Source organism: Chiloscyllium plagiosum, unplaced genomic scaffold (genome assembly GCF_037043375.1).
Source record: "Chiloscyllium plagiosum isolate Xiang-an unplaced genomic scaffold, Cpla_swu_hap1 HiC_scaffold_1, whole genome shotgun sequence".
Classification (NCBI taxonomy): Eukaryota; Metazoa; Chordata; class Chondrichthyes; order Orectolobiformes; family Hemiscylliidae; genus Chiloscyllium; species Chiloscyllium plagiosum.
In genome coordinates, this window is record NW_028270139.1 from 179,553,252 (window position 1) to 179,568,806 (window position 15,555).

A 15,555-nucleotide genomic window follows, 5' to 3' on the forward strand; every position below is an offset into this window, starting at 1 on the left:
CGCTCACTCTCACACCGTCGCTCACTCACTCTCACACTGTCACTCACTCTCACACCGTCACTCGCTCACTCTCACACCGTCACTCACTCACTCTCACACCGTCGCTCACTCACTCTCACACTGTCACTCACTCTCACACCGTCGCTCGCTCACTCTCACACCGTCACTCACTCTCACACCGTCACTCACTCACTCTCACACCGTCACTCACTCACTCTCACACCGTCACTCGCTCACTCTCACACCGTCACTCACTCTCACACCGTCACTCACTCACTCTCACACCGTCGCTCACTCACTCTCACACTGTCACTCACTCTCACACCGTCGCTCGCTCACTCTCACACCGTCGCTCGCTCACTCTCACACCGTCACTCACTCACTCTCACACCGTCACTCACTCACTCTCACACCGTCACTCACTCACTCTCACACCGTCACTCACTCACTCTCACACTGTCACTCACTCTCACACCGTCACTCACTCACTCTCACACCGTCACTCACTCACTCTCACACCATCACTCACTCACTCTCACACCGTCACTCACTCTCACACCGTCACTCACTCACTCTCACACCGTCACTCACTCACTCTCACACCATCACTCACTCACTCTCACACCGTCACTCACTCACTCTCACACCGTCACTCACTCACTCTCACACCGTCACTCACTCTCACACCGTCACTCACTCACTCTCACACTGTCACTCACTCTCACACCATCACTCACTCACTCTCACACCGTCACTCACTCTCACACTGTCACTCACTCTCACACCGTCACTCACTCACTCTCACACCGTCACTCACTCACTCTCACACCGTCACTCACTCACTCTCACACCGTCACTCACTCACTCTCACACCGTCACTCACTCACTCTCACACCGTCACTCACTCACTCTCACACCGTCACTCACTCTCACACCGTCACTCACTCACTCTCACACCGTCACTCACTCACTCTCACACTGTCACTCACTCACTCTCACACCGTCACTCGCTCACTCTCACACCGTCACTCACTCACTCTCACACCGTCACTCACTCTCACACCGTCACTCACTCTCACACCGTCACTCGCTCACTTTCACACAGTCACTCACTCACTCTCACACCGTCGCTCACTCACTCTCACACCGTCGCTCACTCACTCTCACACCGTCGCTCGCTCACTCTCACACTGTCACTCGCACTGTTCCAGTCTAATGGTCATTGCATCCTCTTGCCTGGCTCACTTGCTGTGACTGTGTGTCTGTGGCTCAACCTCTCCCCATGTGCATGTGGCTCATTCTGTCTCTCTATGCACACGGCTTAATTTGACTGTCTCTCTGTGGGCTCGTTCTCTCTCTCTCTCTCTCTCTCTCTCTCTCTCTCTCTCTCTCTCTCTCTCTCTTCACCCACCTCTCCCTCCCCCCCTCCTCCCCCCCTCCCCCCTCTCCCCCCCCCCTCCCCCCTCTCCCCCCCCCCCCCCCCTCCCCCCTCTCCCCCCCCCCCCCCCCCTCCCCCTCTCTGTGTTTCTGAGAAAGTGTCTATCTCTGTGTGTTGACAGGGAATTTGATGAAACAATGGATGCTCTGCAGGCTGACATTGATCAGTTGGAGTCTGAGAAAATGGAATTGAAGCAACGGCTCAGCAGCCAATCAAAGCGTACGATTGAGGGACTGAGAGGGTCACCAGGCTCTGGCATTGCCTCCATAGTAACAGGTACTGTTTCCACAGCGATGGTATTGTCTCCATAGTAACAGGTACCGTTTCCACAGCGATGGTATTGTCCCCATAGTAACAGGTACCGTTTCCACAGCGACGGTATTGTCTCCATAGTAACAGGTACCGTTTCCACAGCGATGGTATTGTCTCCATAGTAACTGGTACCGTTTCCACAGCGACGGTATTGTCTCCATAGTAACAGGTACCGTTTCCACAGCGATGGTATTGTCTCCATAGTAATAGGTACCGTTTCCACAGCGACGGTATTGTCTCCATAGTAACTGGTACAGTTTCCACAGCGACGGTATTGTCTCCATAGTAATAGGTACAGTTTCCACAGCGACGGTATTGTCTCCATAGTAATAGGTACAGTTTCCACAGCGACGGTATTGTCTCCATAGTAACTGGTACAGTTTCCACAGCGACGGTATTGTCTCCATAGTAACAGGTACCGTTTCCACAGCGACGGTATTGTCTCCATAGTAACAGGTACCGTTTCCACAGCGATGGTATTGTCTCCATAGTAATAGGTACCGTTTCCACAGCGACGGTATTGTCTCCATAGTAATAGGTACAGTTTCCACAGCGACGGTATTGTCTCCATAGTAATAGGTACAGTTTCCACAGCGACGGTATTGTCTCCATAGTAACAGGTACCGTTTCCACAGCGACGGTATTGTCTCCATAGTAATAGGTACAGTTTCCACAGCGATGGTATTGTCTCCATAGTAATAGGTACAGTTTCCACAGCGATGGTATTGTCTCCATAGTAATAGGTACAGTTTCCACAGCGACGGTATTGTCTCCATAGTAATAGGTACAGTTTCCACAGCGACGGTATTGTCTCCATAGTAACAGGTACAGTTTCCACAGCGACGGTATTGTCTCCATAGTAACTGGTACAGTTTCCACAGCGACGGTATTGTCTCCATAGTAATAGGTACAGTTTCCACATCGACGGTATTGTCTCCATAGTAATAGGTACAGTTTCCACAGCGACGGTATTGTCTCCATAGTAACAGGTACAGTTTCCACAGCGACGGTATTGTCTCCATAGTAACAGGTACCGTTTCCACAGCGATGGTATTGTCTCCATAGTAACAGGTACAGTTTCCACAGCGACGGTATTGTCTCCATAGTAATAGGTACAGTTTCCACAGCGACGGTATTGTCTCCATAGTAATAGGTACAGTTTCCACAGCGACGGTATTGTCTCCATAGTAACAGGTACAGTTTCCACAGCGACGGTATTGTCTCCATAGTAATAGGTACAGTTTCCACAGCGACGGTATTGTCTCCATAGTAATAGGTACCGTTTCCACAGCGACGGTATTGTCTCCATAGTAATAGGTACAGTTTCCACAGCGACGGTATTGTCTCCATAGTAATAGGTACCGTTTCCACAGCGATGGTATTGTCTCCATAGTAATAGGTACAGTTTCCACAGCGATGGTATTGTCTCCATAGTAACAGGTACAGTTTCCACAGCGACGGTATTGTCTCCATAGTAACAGGTACCGTTTCCACAGCGATGGTATTGTCTCCATAGTAATAGGTACAGTTTCCACAGCGACGGTATTGTCTCCATAGTAGTAGGTACCGTTTCCACAGCGACGGTATTGTCTCCATAGTAATAGGTACAGTTTCCACAGCGACGGTATTGTCTCCATAGTAATAGGTACAGTTTCCACAGCGACGGTATTGTCTCCATAGTAACAGGTACAGTTTCCACAGCGACGGTATTGTCTCCATAGTAATAGGTACAGTTTCCACAGCGACGGTATTGTCTCCATAGTAATAGGTACCGTTTCCACAGCGACGGTATTGTCTCCATAGTAATAGGTACAGTTTCCACAGCGACGGTATTGTCTCCATAGTAATAGGTACAGTTTCCACAGCGACGGTATTGTCTCCATAGTAATAGGTACAGTTTCCACAGCGATGGTATTGTCTCCATAGTAATAGGTACAGTTTCCACAGCGATGGTATTGTCTCCATAGTAACAGGTACAGTTTCCACAGCGACGGTATTGTCTCCATAGTAACAGGTACCGTTTCCACAGCGATGGTATTGTCTCCATAGTAACAGGTACAGTTTCCACAGCGACGGTATTGTCTCCATAGTAATAGGTACAGTTTCCACAGCGACGGTATTGTCTCCATAGTAACAGGTACCGTTTCCACAGCGATGGTATTGTCTCCATAGTAATAGGTACAGTTTCCACAGCGACGGTATTGTCTCCATAGTAACAGGTACCGTTTCCACAGCGACGGTATTGTCTCCATAGTAATAGGTACAGTTTCCACAGCGACGGTATTGTCTCCATAGTAATAGGTACAGTTTCCACAGCGACGGTATTGTCTCCATAGTAATAGGTACCGTTTCCACAGCGACGGTATTGTCTCCATAGTAATAGGTACCGTTTCCACAGCGACGGTATTGTCTCCATAGTAATAGGTACCGTTTCCACAGCGACGATATTGCCTCCATAGTAACAGGTACAGTTTCCACATCGACGGTATTGTCTCCATAGTAACAGGTACCGTTTCCACAGCGATGGTATTGTCTCCATAGTAACTGGTACAGTTTCCACAGCGATGGTATTGTCTCCATAGTAATAGGTACAGTTTCCACAGCGACGGTATTGTCTCCATAGTAACAGGTACAGTTTCCACAGCGATGGTATTGTCTCCATAGTAATAGGTACAGTTTCCACAGCGACGGTATTGTCTCCATAGTAATAGGTACAGTTTCCACAGCGACGGTATTGTCTCCATAGTAATAGGTACCGTTTCCACAGCGACGGTATTGTCTCCATAGTAATAGGTACCGTTTCCACAGCGACGGTATTGTCTCCATAGTAACTGGTACAGTTTCCACAGCGATGGTATTGTCTCCATAGTAATAGGTACAGTTTCCACAGCGACGATATTGCCTCCATAGTAACAGGTACAGTTTCCACATCGACGGTATTGTCTCCATAGTAACAGGTACCGTTTCCACAGCGATGGTATTGTCTCCATAGTAATAGGTACAGTTTCCACAGCGACGGTATTGTCTCCATAGTAATAGGTACAGTTTCCACATCGACGGTATTGTCTCCATAGTAATAGGTACAGTTTCCACATCGACGGTATTGTCTCCATAGTAACAGGTACAGTTTCCACATCGACGGTATTGTCTCCATAGTAACAGGTACCGTTTCCACAGCGATGGTATTGTCTCCATAGTAATAGGTACAGTTTCCACAGCGACGGTATTGTCTCCATAGTAATAGGTACAGTTTCCACAGCGACGGTATTGTCTCCATAGTAACAGGTACCGTTTCCACAGCGACGGTATTGTCTCCATAGTAATAGGTACAGTTTCCACAGCGACGGTATTGTCTCCATAGTAATAGGTACAGTTTCCACAGCGACGGTATTGTCTCCATAGTAATAGGTACAGTTTCCACAGCGATGGTATTGTCTCCATAGTAACTGGTACAGTTTCCACAGCGACGGTATTGTCTCCATAGTAATAGGTACAGTTTCCACAGCGATGGTATTGTCTCCATAGTAACTGGTACAGTTTCCACATCGACGGTATTGTCTCCATAGTAATAGGTACAGTTTCCACAGCGACGGTATTGTCTCCATAGTAACAGGTACAGTTTCCACAGCGACGGTATTGTCTCCATAGTAACAGGTACCGTTTCCACAGCGATGGTATTGTCTCCATAGTAACAGGTACAGTTTCCACAGCGACGGTATTGTCTCCATAGTAATAGGTACATGTTCCACAGCGACGGTATTGTCTCCATAGTAATAGGTACAGTTTCCACAGCGACGGTATTGTCTCCATAGTAACAGGTACAGTTTCCACAGCGATGGTATTGTCTCCATAGTAACTGGTACAGTTTCCACAGCGACGGTATTGTCTCCATAGTAACTGGTACAGTTTCCACAACGACATGTATTGTCCCCATAGTAATAGGTACAGTTTCCACAGCGACGGTATTGTCTCCATAGTAATAGGTACAGTTTCCACAGCGACGGTATTGTCTCCATAGTAACTGGTACAGTTTCCACAGCGACGGTATTGTCTCCATAGTAACAGGTACCATTTCCACAGCGACGGTATTGTCTCCATAGTAACAGGTACAGTTTCCACAGCGATGGTATTGTCTCCATAGTAATAGGTACAGTTTCCACAGCGACGGTATTGTCTCCATAGTAATAGGTACCATTTCCACAGCGACGGTATTGTCTCCATAGTAATAGGTACAGTTTCCACAGCGACGGTATTGTCTCCATAGTAATAGGTACAGTTTCCACAGCGACGGTATTGTCTCCATAGTAACAGGTACTGTTTCCACAGCGACGGTATTGTCTCCATAGTAACTGGTACAGTTTCCACAGCGACGGTATTGTCTCCATAGTAATAGGTACAGTTTCCACAGCGACGGTATTGTCTCCATAGTAATAGGTACAGTTTCCACAGCGATGGTATTGTCTCCATAGTAACAGGTACTGTTTCCACAGCGACGGTATTGTCTCCATAGTAACTGGTACCGTTTCCACAGCGACGGTATTGTCTCCATAGTAATAGGTACAGTTTCCACAGCGACGATATTGTCTCCATAGTAACAGGTACAGTTTCCACAGCGACGATATTGTCTCCATAGTAATAGGTACAGTTTCCACAGCGACGATATTGTCTCCATAGTAACTGGTACAGTTTCCACAGCGATGGTATTGCCTCCATAGTAACAGGTACAGTTTCCACAGCGACGATATTGTCTCCATAGTAACTGGTACAGTTTCCACAGCGACGATATTGTCTCCATAGTAACAGGTACAGTCTCCTCAGCGACGGTATTGTCTCCATAGTAATAGGTACAGTTTCCACAGCGACATGTATTGTCTCCATAGTAACTGGTACAGTTTCCACAGCGACGATATTGTCTCCATAGTAACAGGTACAGTCTCCTCAGCGACGGTATTGTCTCCATAGTAACAGGTACAGTTTCCACAGCGACGGTATTGTCTCCATAGTAACAGGTACAGTTTCCACAGCGACGGTATTGTCTCCATAGTAATAGGTACAGTTTCCACAGCGACGGTATTGTCTCCATAGTAATAGGTACAGTTTCCACAGCGATGGTATTGTCTCCATAGTAATAGGTACCGTTTCCACAGCGACGGTATTGTCTCCATAGTAACAGGTACTGTTTCCACAGCGACGGTATTGTCTCCATAGTAACTGGTACAGTTTCCACAGCGACGGTATTGTCTCCATAGTAATAGGTACAGTTTCCACAGCGACGGTATTGTCTCCATAGTAACTGGTACAGTTTCCACAGCGATGGTATTGTCTCCATAGTAACAGGTACAGTTTCCACAGCGACGGTATTGTCCCCATAGTAACAGATACAGTTTCCACAGCGACACGTATTGCCTCCATAGTAACTGGTACAGTTTCCACAGCGACGGTATTGTCTCCATAGTAACTGGTACAGTTTCCACAGCGACGGTATTGTCTCCATAGTAACTGGTACAGTTTCCACAGCGACGGTATTGTCTCCATAGTAACTGGTACAGTTTCCACAGCGATGGTATTGCCTCCATAGTAACAGGTACAGTTTCCACAGCGACATGTATTGTCTCCATAGTAACAGGTACAGTTTCCACAGCGACATGTATTGTCTCCATAGTAACTGGTACAGTTTCCACAGCGACATGTATTGTCTCCATAGTAACAGGTACAGTTTCCACAGCGACGGTATTGTCTCCATAGTAACAGGTACAGTTTCCACAACGACATGTATTGTCTCCATAGTAACTGGTACAGTTTCCACAACGACATGTATTGTCTCCATAGTAACTGGTACAGTTTCCACAACGACATGTATTGTCTCCATAGTAACTGGTACAGTTTCCACAACGACGGTATTGTCTCCATAGTAACTGGTACAGTTTCCACAGCGATGGTATTGTCTCCATAGTAACAGGTACAGTTTCCACAGCGACGGTATTGTCCCCATAGTAACAGATACAGTTTCCACAGCGACACGTATTGCCTCCATAGTAACTGGTACAGTTTCGACAGCGACATGTATTGTCTCCATAGTAACTGGTACAGTTTCCACAGCGACGGTATTGTCTCCATAGTAACTGGTACAGTTTCCACAGCGACGGTATTGTCTCCATAGTAACTGGTACAGTTTCCACAGCGATGGTATTGCCTCCATAGTAACAGGTACAGTTTCCACAGCGACATGTATTGTCTCCATAGTAACAGGTACAGTTTCCACAGCGACATGTATTGTCTCCATAGTAACTGGTACAGTTTCCACAGCGACATGTATTGTCTCCATAGTAACAGGTACAGTTTCCACAGCGACGGTATTGTCTCCATAGTAACAGGTACAGTTTCCACAACGACATGTATTGTCTCCATAGTAACTGGTACAGTTTCCACAACGACATGTATTGTCTCCATAGTAACAGGTACCGTTTCGTCAGCGACATGTATTGTCTCCATAGTAACTGGTACAGTTTCCACAGCGACGGTATTGTCTCCATAGTAACTGGTACAGTTTCCACAGCGACGGTATTGTCTCCATAGTAACTGGTACAGTTTCCACAGCGATGGTATTGCCTCCATAGTAACAGGTACAGTTTCCACAGCGACGGTATTGTCTCCATAGTAACTGGTACAGTTTCCACAGCGATGGTATTGCCTCCATAGTAACAGGTACAGTTTCCACAGCGACGATATTGTCTCCATAGTAATAGGTACAGTTTCCACAGCGACGGTATTGTCTCCATAGTAACTGGTACAGTTTCCACAGCGATGGTATTGCCTCCATAGTAACAGGTACAGTTTCCACAGCAACGGTATTGTCTCCATAGTAATAGGTACAGTTTCCACAGCGACATGTATTGTCTCCATAGTAACTGGTACAGTTTCCACAGCGACATGTATTGTCTCCATAGTAACAGGTACAGTTTCCACAGCGACATGTATTGTCTCCATAGTAACAGGTACAGTTTCCACAACGACATGTATTGTCTCCATAGTAACTGGTACAGTTTCCACAGCGATGGTATTGTCTCCATAGTAACAGGTACCGTTTCGACAGCGACACGTATTGCCTCCATAGTAACTGGTACAGTTTCCACAGCGACGGTATTGTCTCCATAGTAACTGGTACAGTTTCCACAGCGACGGTATTGTCTCCATAGTAACAGGTACAGTTTCCACAGCGACGATATTGTCTCCATAGTAACAGGTACAGTTTCCACAGCGACGGTATTGTCTCCATAGTAACAGGTACAGTTTCCACAACGACATGTATTGTCTCCATAGTAATAGGTACAGTTTCCACAGCGACATGTATTGTCTCCATAGTAACAGGTACAGTTTCCACAACGACATGTATTGTCTCCATAGTAATAGGTACAGTTTCCACAGCGACATGTATTGTCTCCATAGTAACAGGTACAGTTTCCACAGCGACGGTATTGTCTCCATAGTAACAGGTACAGTTTCCACAGCGATGGTATTGTCTCCATAGTAACTGGTACAGTTTCCACAACGACATGTATTGTCTCCATAGTAACAGGTACAGTTTCCACAGCGACATGTATTGTCTCCATAGTAACAGGTACAGTTTCCACAGCGACGGTATTGTCTCCATAGTAACAGGTACAGTTTCCACAGCGACATGTATTGTCTCCATAGTAATAGGTACAGTTTCCACAGCGACATGTATTGTCTCCATAGTAATAGGTACAGTTTCCACAGCGACATGTATTGTCTCCATAGTAACAGGTACAGTTTCCACAGCGACGGTATTGTCTCCATAGTAACAGGTACAGTCTCCACAGCGACATGTATTGTCTCCATAGTAATAGGTACAGTTTCCACAGCGACATGTATTGTCTCCATAGTAACAGGTACCGTTTCCACAGCGACGGTATTGTCTCCATAGTAACAGGTACAGTCTCCACAGCGACATGTATTGTCTCCATAGTAACAGGTACAGTTTCCACAGCGACATGTATTGTCTCCATAGTAACAGGTACAGTTTCCACAGCGACGGTATTGTCTCCATAGTAACAGGTACAGTCTCCACAGCGACATGTATTGTCTCCATAGTAACAGGTACAGTTTCCACAGCGACGGTATTGTCTCCATAGTAACAGGTACAGTCTCCACAGCGACATGTATTGTCTCCATAGTAACAGGTACAGTTTCCACAGCGACATGCATTGTCTCCATAGTAACTGGTACAGTTTACACAGCGACATGTATTGTCTCCATAGTAACAGGTACAGTTTCCACAGCGACGGTATTGTCTCCATAGTAATAGGTACAGTTTCCACAGCGATGGTATTGTCTCCATAGTAATAGGTACAGTTTCCACAGCGATGGTATTGTCTCCATAGTAATAGGTACAGTTTCCACAGCGACGGTATTGTCTCCATAGTAATAGGTACAGTTTCCACAGCGACGGTATTGTCTCCATAGTAATAGGTACAGTTTCCACAGCGATGGTATTGTCTCCATAGTAACAGGTACAGTTTCCACAGCGACCTGTATTGTCTCCATAGTAACTGGTACAGTTTCCACAGCGACATGTATTGTCTCCATAGTAACAGGTACAGTTTCCACAACGACATGTATTGTCTCCATAGTAACAGGTAGTTTCCACAGCGACGATATTGTCTCCATAGTAACAGGTACAGTTTCCACAACGACATGTATTGTCTCCATAGTAACAGATACAGTTTCCACAGCAACGGTATTGTCTCCATAGTAACTGGCACCGTTTCTGCAGCCACCTCCGGCAGTGTTTTTATGTCAGTAACTAATTTAGGAATAGTCCCATCAGTCCCTTTACCTCACTACTCCATTCCGGCTCTCTGGCTGCCCCGACCCACCTACCCCCTTCCACTCCCTCATACCCCCCGTCCCATCCCTTCGTACCCTCCTCCGCCCACTCCCGCATAATCCCCCTCCGCCCACTCCCTCGTACCCCCCTCCGCCCACTCCCTCGTACCCCCCTCCGCCCACTCCCTCGTACCCCCCTCCGCCCACTCCCTCGTAATCCCCCTCCGCCCACTCCCTCGTACCCCCCTCCGCCCACTCCCTCGTACCCCCCTCCGCCCACTCCCTCGTACCCCCCTCCGCCCACTCCCTTGTGCCCACTCTTTCTAGTCTCTGTCCACAGGTGGCACGGTGGCACAGTGGTTAGCACTGCTGCCTCACAGCACCAGGGTCCCGGGTTCGATACCAATCTCAGGCGACTGTCTGTGTAGAGTTCGCACATTCTCCCCGAATCTGCGTGGGTTTCCTCCGGGTGCTCCAGTTTCCTCCCACAGTCCAAAGCTGTGCAGGTCAGGGTGGGTTGACCATGGGGAATGTAGGGTTGCAGGGATAGAGTAGAGGGCGGTCAGGGTGGGATGCTGTTTGGGGGGTGGGTGTGAACTGAGTGGGCTGAATGGATGCTGTTTGGGGGGTGGGTGTGAACTGAGTGGGCTGAATGGCGTGCTTCCACACTGTAGAGATTCCCTGATTGTGTGGACCCTCTCTGGACTGTCTCCAGTGTGTATACAGCACTGGGGACTTTGTACATCTGTATCAGTCTGGTTAAATGTGAACAATGTGTGAGAGCTTACAGTCTGACCTGGAATGTGGTTCTGTTCTCCCGTCTGTGTGTCCTTCCAAACCCTCTGTTCTTACTGACTGACTTTCTCTGTTTTTGCTTTTTAATCTGCACACAGAGGAGCAGTATGGAGGTACAGTATTGTGTCTTCATCACACCTTCCCCCAGCCTCCCAGTCTCTCTCCTCATCTCTCCTTCAGCACCCTCTCCCCACAACCCCACAAAACACTGGCACTGCCTCACTGTCCCGTGAATTGCAGGCTCTGAATATTTCCTTTTCACTGTCAGAATCTGAAGCTCCTGTCATTTCTTACCCGATGAACCAGACTATTGGCTGATATTTACCTGGAGGCCAGCCTCCTGATCTCCTGTACCTGCTTGGCAACAAACCTCACATTGAAAAGACAAGCCAGCCTTCCCACTCTCCCAACCTGGCATTCGGTACTGCTCCCTCACTATTCGATGGTCTGCTTCTGCTCCATCCCTACTCCCCCCTCGCTCTGCCCATTGTCCTCCCCCGCATCCCCCTCCCCCGTGGCTTGTGGATAGTTATAGTTATCTCAGGACACGGCCAGGTTGGGGAAGTGGCAGGTGGAGTTTAATCTGGAAGTGTGTTAGGTGATGCATTTCAGGAGGTCAAGTGCAAAAGGGAAGTGTCGAGTAAATGGTTGGAGCCTGAGGAGCATCGATATACAGAGGGCTGTTGAGGTGCAAACCCATAGCTCCCTGAACGTGGCATCATCAGTGGGTCAGGTGGTAAGGAAAGCGTCCGAGGCTGAGGGGGTGAATTGATAAGAGTGTATAAAATACTGAGAGAGATGGGTCAGGTGATAGCTAGTGTCTTTCTCCCAGAGTGGAAATGACCAGTATCAGGGGGCATAGGGTTAAGGTGAGAGGGAGGAGGGCAGTTTAAAGTAGATACACAGCTGGAAGTAAGTGCCTGGAATGCACAGCCAGGACAGGTGGTAGAAGCAGATGTTTAAGAGACGTTCAGACTGGGAATACAGGGGTACTGATCATGCAGGTCTTTGGACTCCTCCATCGCCAGACCACAACAACACGACGGTTGGAGGAAGAGCGCCTCATCTTCCGCCTGGGAACCCTCCAACCACAAGGGATGAACTCGGATTTCACCAGTTTCCTCATTTCCCCTCTCCCCACCTTGTCTCAGTCAAATCCCTCGAACTCAGCACCGCCTTCCTAACCTGCAATCTTCTCCCTGACCTCTCCGCCCCCACCCCAGTCTGACCTATCACCCTCACCTTGACCTCTTTCCACCTATCACATTTCCGACGCCCCTCCCCCAAGTCTCTCCTCCCTACCTTTTATCTTAGCCTGCTGGACACATTTTCCTCATTCCTGAAGAAGGGCTTATGCCCGAAACGTCGATTCTCCTGTTCCCTGGATGCTGCCTGACCTGCTGCGCTGTTCCAGCAACACATTTTCAGCTACTGACCATGTGCCGACCGATGGGTCAGTACAGCATGTTGTGCTGAAGGCAGTGTTCCTGTGCTGTACTGTTCTGTGTTCATTCAAATCCCCCATCATTTTCTAACCTGCGGTGAATACAGACCTCCTCAAGTGAATCTTTCATCGAGTCATAGAGATGTACAGCATGGAAACAGACCCTTCAGTCCAACCTGTCCATGCCGACCAGATATCCCAACCCAATCTAGTCCCATCTGCCAGCACCCGGCCCATATCCCTCCAAACCCTTCCTATTCATATACCCATCCAAATGCCTCTTAAATGTTGCAATTGTACCAGCCTCCACCACAACCTCTGGCAGCTCATTCCATACACATACCACCCTCTGCGTGAAAAGGTTGCCCCTTAGGTCTCTTTTATATCTTTCACCTCTCACCCTAAACCTATGCCCCTCTAGTTCTGGACACCCCGATCCCAGGGAAAAGATTTTGTCTATTTACCCTATCCATGCCCCTCATAATTTTGTAAACCTCTATAAGGTCACCCCTCAGCCTCCGACGTTCCAGGGAAAACAGCCCCAGCCTGTTCAGCCTCTCCCTGTAGCTCAGATCCTCCAACCCTGGCAACATCCTTGTAAATCTTTTCTGAACCTTTCAAGTTTCACAACATCTTTCCGATAGGAAGGAGACCAGAATTGCACGCAATATTCCAACACCTGCCTAACCAATGTCCTGTACAGCCGCAACATGACCTCCCAACTCCTGTACTCAATACTCTGACCGATAAAGGAAAGCATACCAAACGCCTTCTTCACTATCCTATCTACCTGCGACTCCATTTTCAAGGAGCTATGAACCTGCACTCCAAGGTCTCTTTGTTCAGCAACACTCCCTATGACCTTACCATTAAGTGTATAAGTCCTGCTAAGATTTGCTTTCCCAAAATGCAGCACCTCGCATTTATCTAAATTAAACTCCATCTGCCACTTCTCAGCCCATTGGCCCATCTGGTCCAGATCCTGTTGTAATCTGAGGTAACCCTCTTCGCTGTCCACCTACACCTCCAATTTTGGTGTCATCTGCAAACTTACTAACTGTACCTCTAATGCTCGCATCCAAATCATTTATGTAAATGACAAAAAGTAGAGGGCCCAGCACCGATCATTGTGGCACTCCACTGGTCACAGGTCTCCAGTCTGAAAAACAACCCTCCACCACCACCCTCTGTCTTCTACCTTTGAGCCAGTTCTGTATCCAAATGGTTAGTTATCCCTGTATTCCATGAGATCTAACCTTGCTAGTCAGTCTCCCATAGGGAACCTTGTCGAACGCCTTACTAAAGTCCATATAGATCACATCTACTGCTCTGCCCTCATCAATCCTCTTTGTTACTTCTTCAAAAAACTCAATCAAGTTTGTGAGACATGATTTCCCACGCTCAAAGCCCATAAGACAGTCTGCCATCCTCAGTATCCAATTCATGGACCTCTGCTCCACCCTCCGTCAAGTGAGTATGGCATTTCCTAAGTAGGGAGACCGAACTGCACACAATACTCCAGGTGTGTTCTTAGCAAGTCCCGGTGAACTCAGTTCCTCTTGCAATGAAGACTAAAAGGCCATTTTCCTTCTTTATTGAGCATCTGCCTGCCTGCTTTCATTAGCTGGTGTATCTCCACAATTCCCAGTATAAGACTGTTTAAACCGTACTCTGCCTGTTTTTCACATTGTGTTTATGTGCGCACCATATGGTACTGTATCTGCCATGTTGCAAAGTGTGGTGCTGGAAAAGCGCAGCCAGTCAGCCAGCATCCTGATCTCCAGCATCTGCAGTCCTCACGTTTTCTCCTGCATCTACCATGTGTGCGGCCACACACTCCACTTGTCAAAATCACCTTGACGTTTCCTTGCAAGCCACCCAGTCGTGTGGCGTTCCCTCCAGTGTGCCTACTCCAAGGTGTGTAACCTTTTCAAAATCCTGCAGCTTTCTTCTCTGCCCGTGTGCACCACGGCATTTGTGGATGACATCACGCTAAAACCTACGTTTTGGGTCTAAACTCCTTCTCCAGGTCGTTAGTATCAACACTGAGTTTTCCTTGTGGGATGTGGATGTTGCTGGCTGGACCAGCCTTTATTGCCTGTCCCTCGTTGTCATAGAGTCATAGTGTCCTCGAGATGTACAGCATGGAAACAGACCCTTCGGTCCAACCTGTCCATGCCGACCAGATATCCCAACCCAATCTAGTCTCACCTGCCAGCACCCAGCCCATATCCCTCCAAACCCTTCCTATTCATATACCCGTCCAAATGTCTCTTAAATGTTGCAATTGTACCAGCCTCCACCACATCCTCTGGCAGCTCATTCCATACACGTACCACCCTCTGTGTGAAAAAGTTGCCCTTTAGGTCTCTTTTATATCTTTTCCCTCTCACCCTAAACCTATGCCCTCTAGTTCTGGACTCCCCGATCCCAGGGAAAAGACCTTGTCTATTTATTCTATCCATGCCCCTCATGATTTTATAAACCTCTATAAGGTCACCCCTCAGCCTCCGATGCTTCAGGGAAAACAGCCCCAGCCTGTTCAGCCTCTCCCTGTAGCTCAAATCCTCCAACCCTGGCAACATCCTTATAGTCTTTTCTGGACCCTTTCAAGTTTCACAACATCTTTCCGATAGGAAGGAGACCAGAATTGCACGCAATCTTCCAACAGTGGCCTAACCAATGTCCTGTACAGCCGCAACATGACCTCCCAACTCCT

General features: G+C 47.8%; 1 protein-coding gene across 5 annotated transcripts in view; it reads left to right on the forward strand.

The window, feature by feature from the left end:
- LOC122553861 (dynactin subunit 1-like) overlaps positions 1-15,555 on the forward strand; it is a 203,046-nt gene that overhangs the window by 165,202 nt on the left and 22,289 nt on the right. For 3 of the 5 annotated variants that reach the window (XM_087992308.1, XM_087992316.1, XM_087992322.1), the window contains 2 exons: positions 1,560-1,714; positions 11,491-11,505. In XM_087992308.1, the coding sequence (XP_087848434.1) occupies positions 1,560-1,714; positions 11,491-11,505 (170 nt within the window). The remainder of the gene's footprint in view (positions 1-1,559; positions 1,715-11,490; positions 11,506-15,555) is intronic. The other 2 variants (XM_087992310.1, XM_087992328.1) reach the window with 1 other exon arrangement.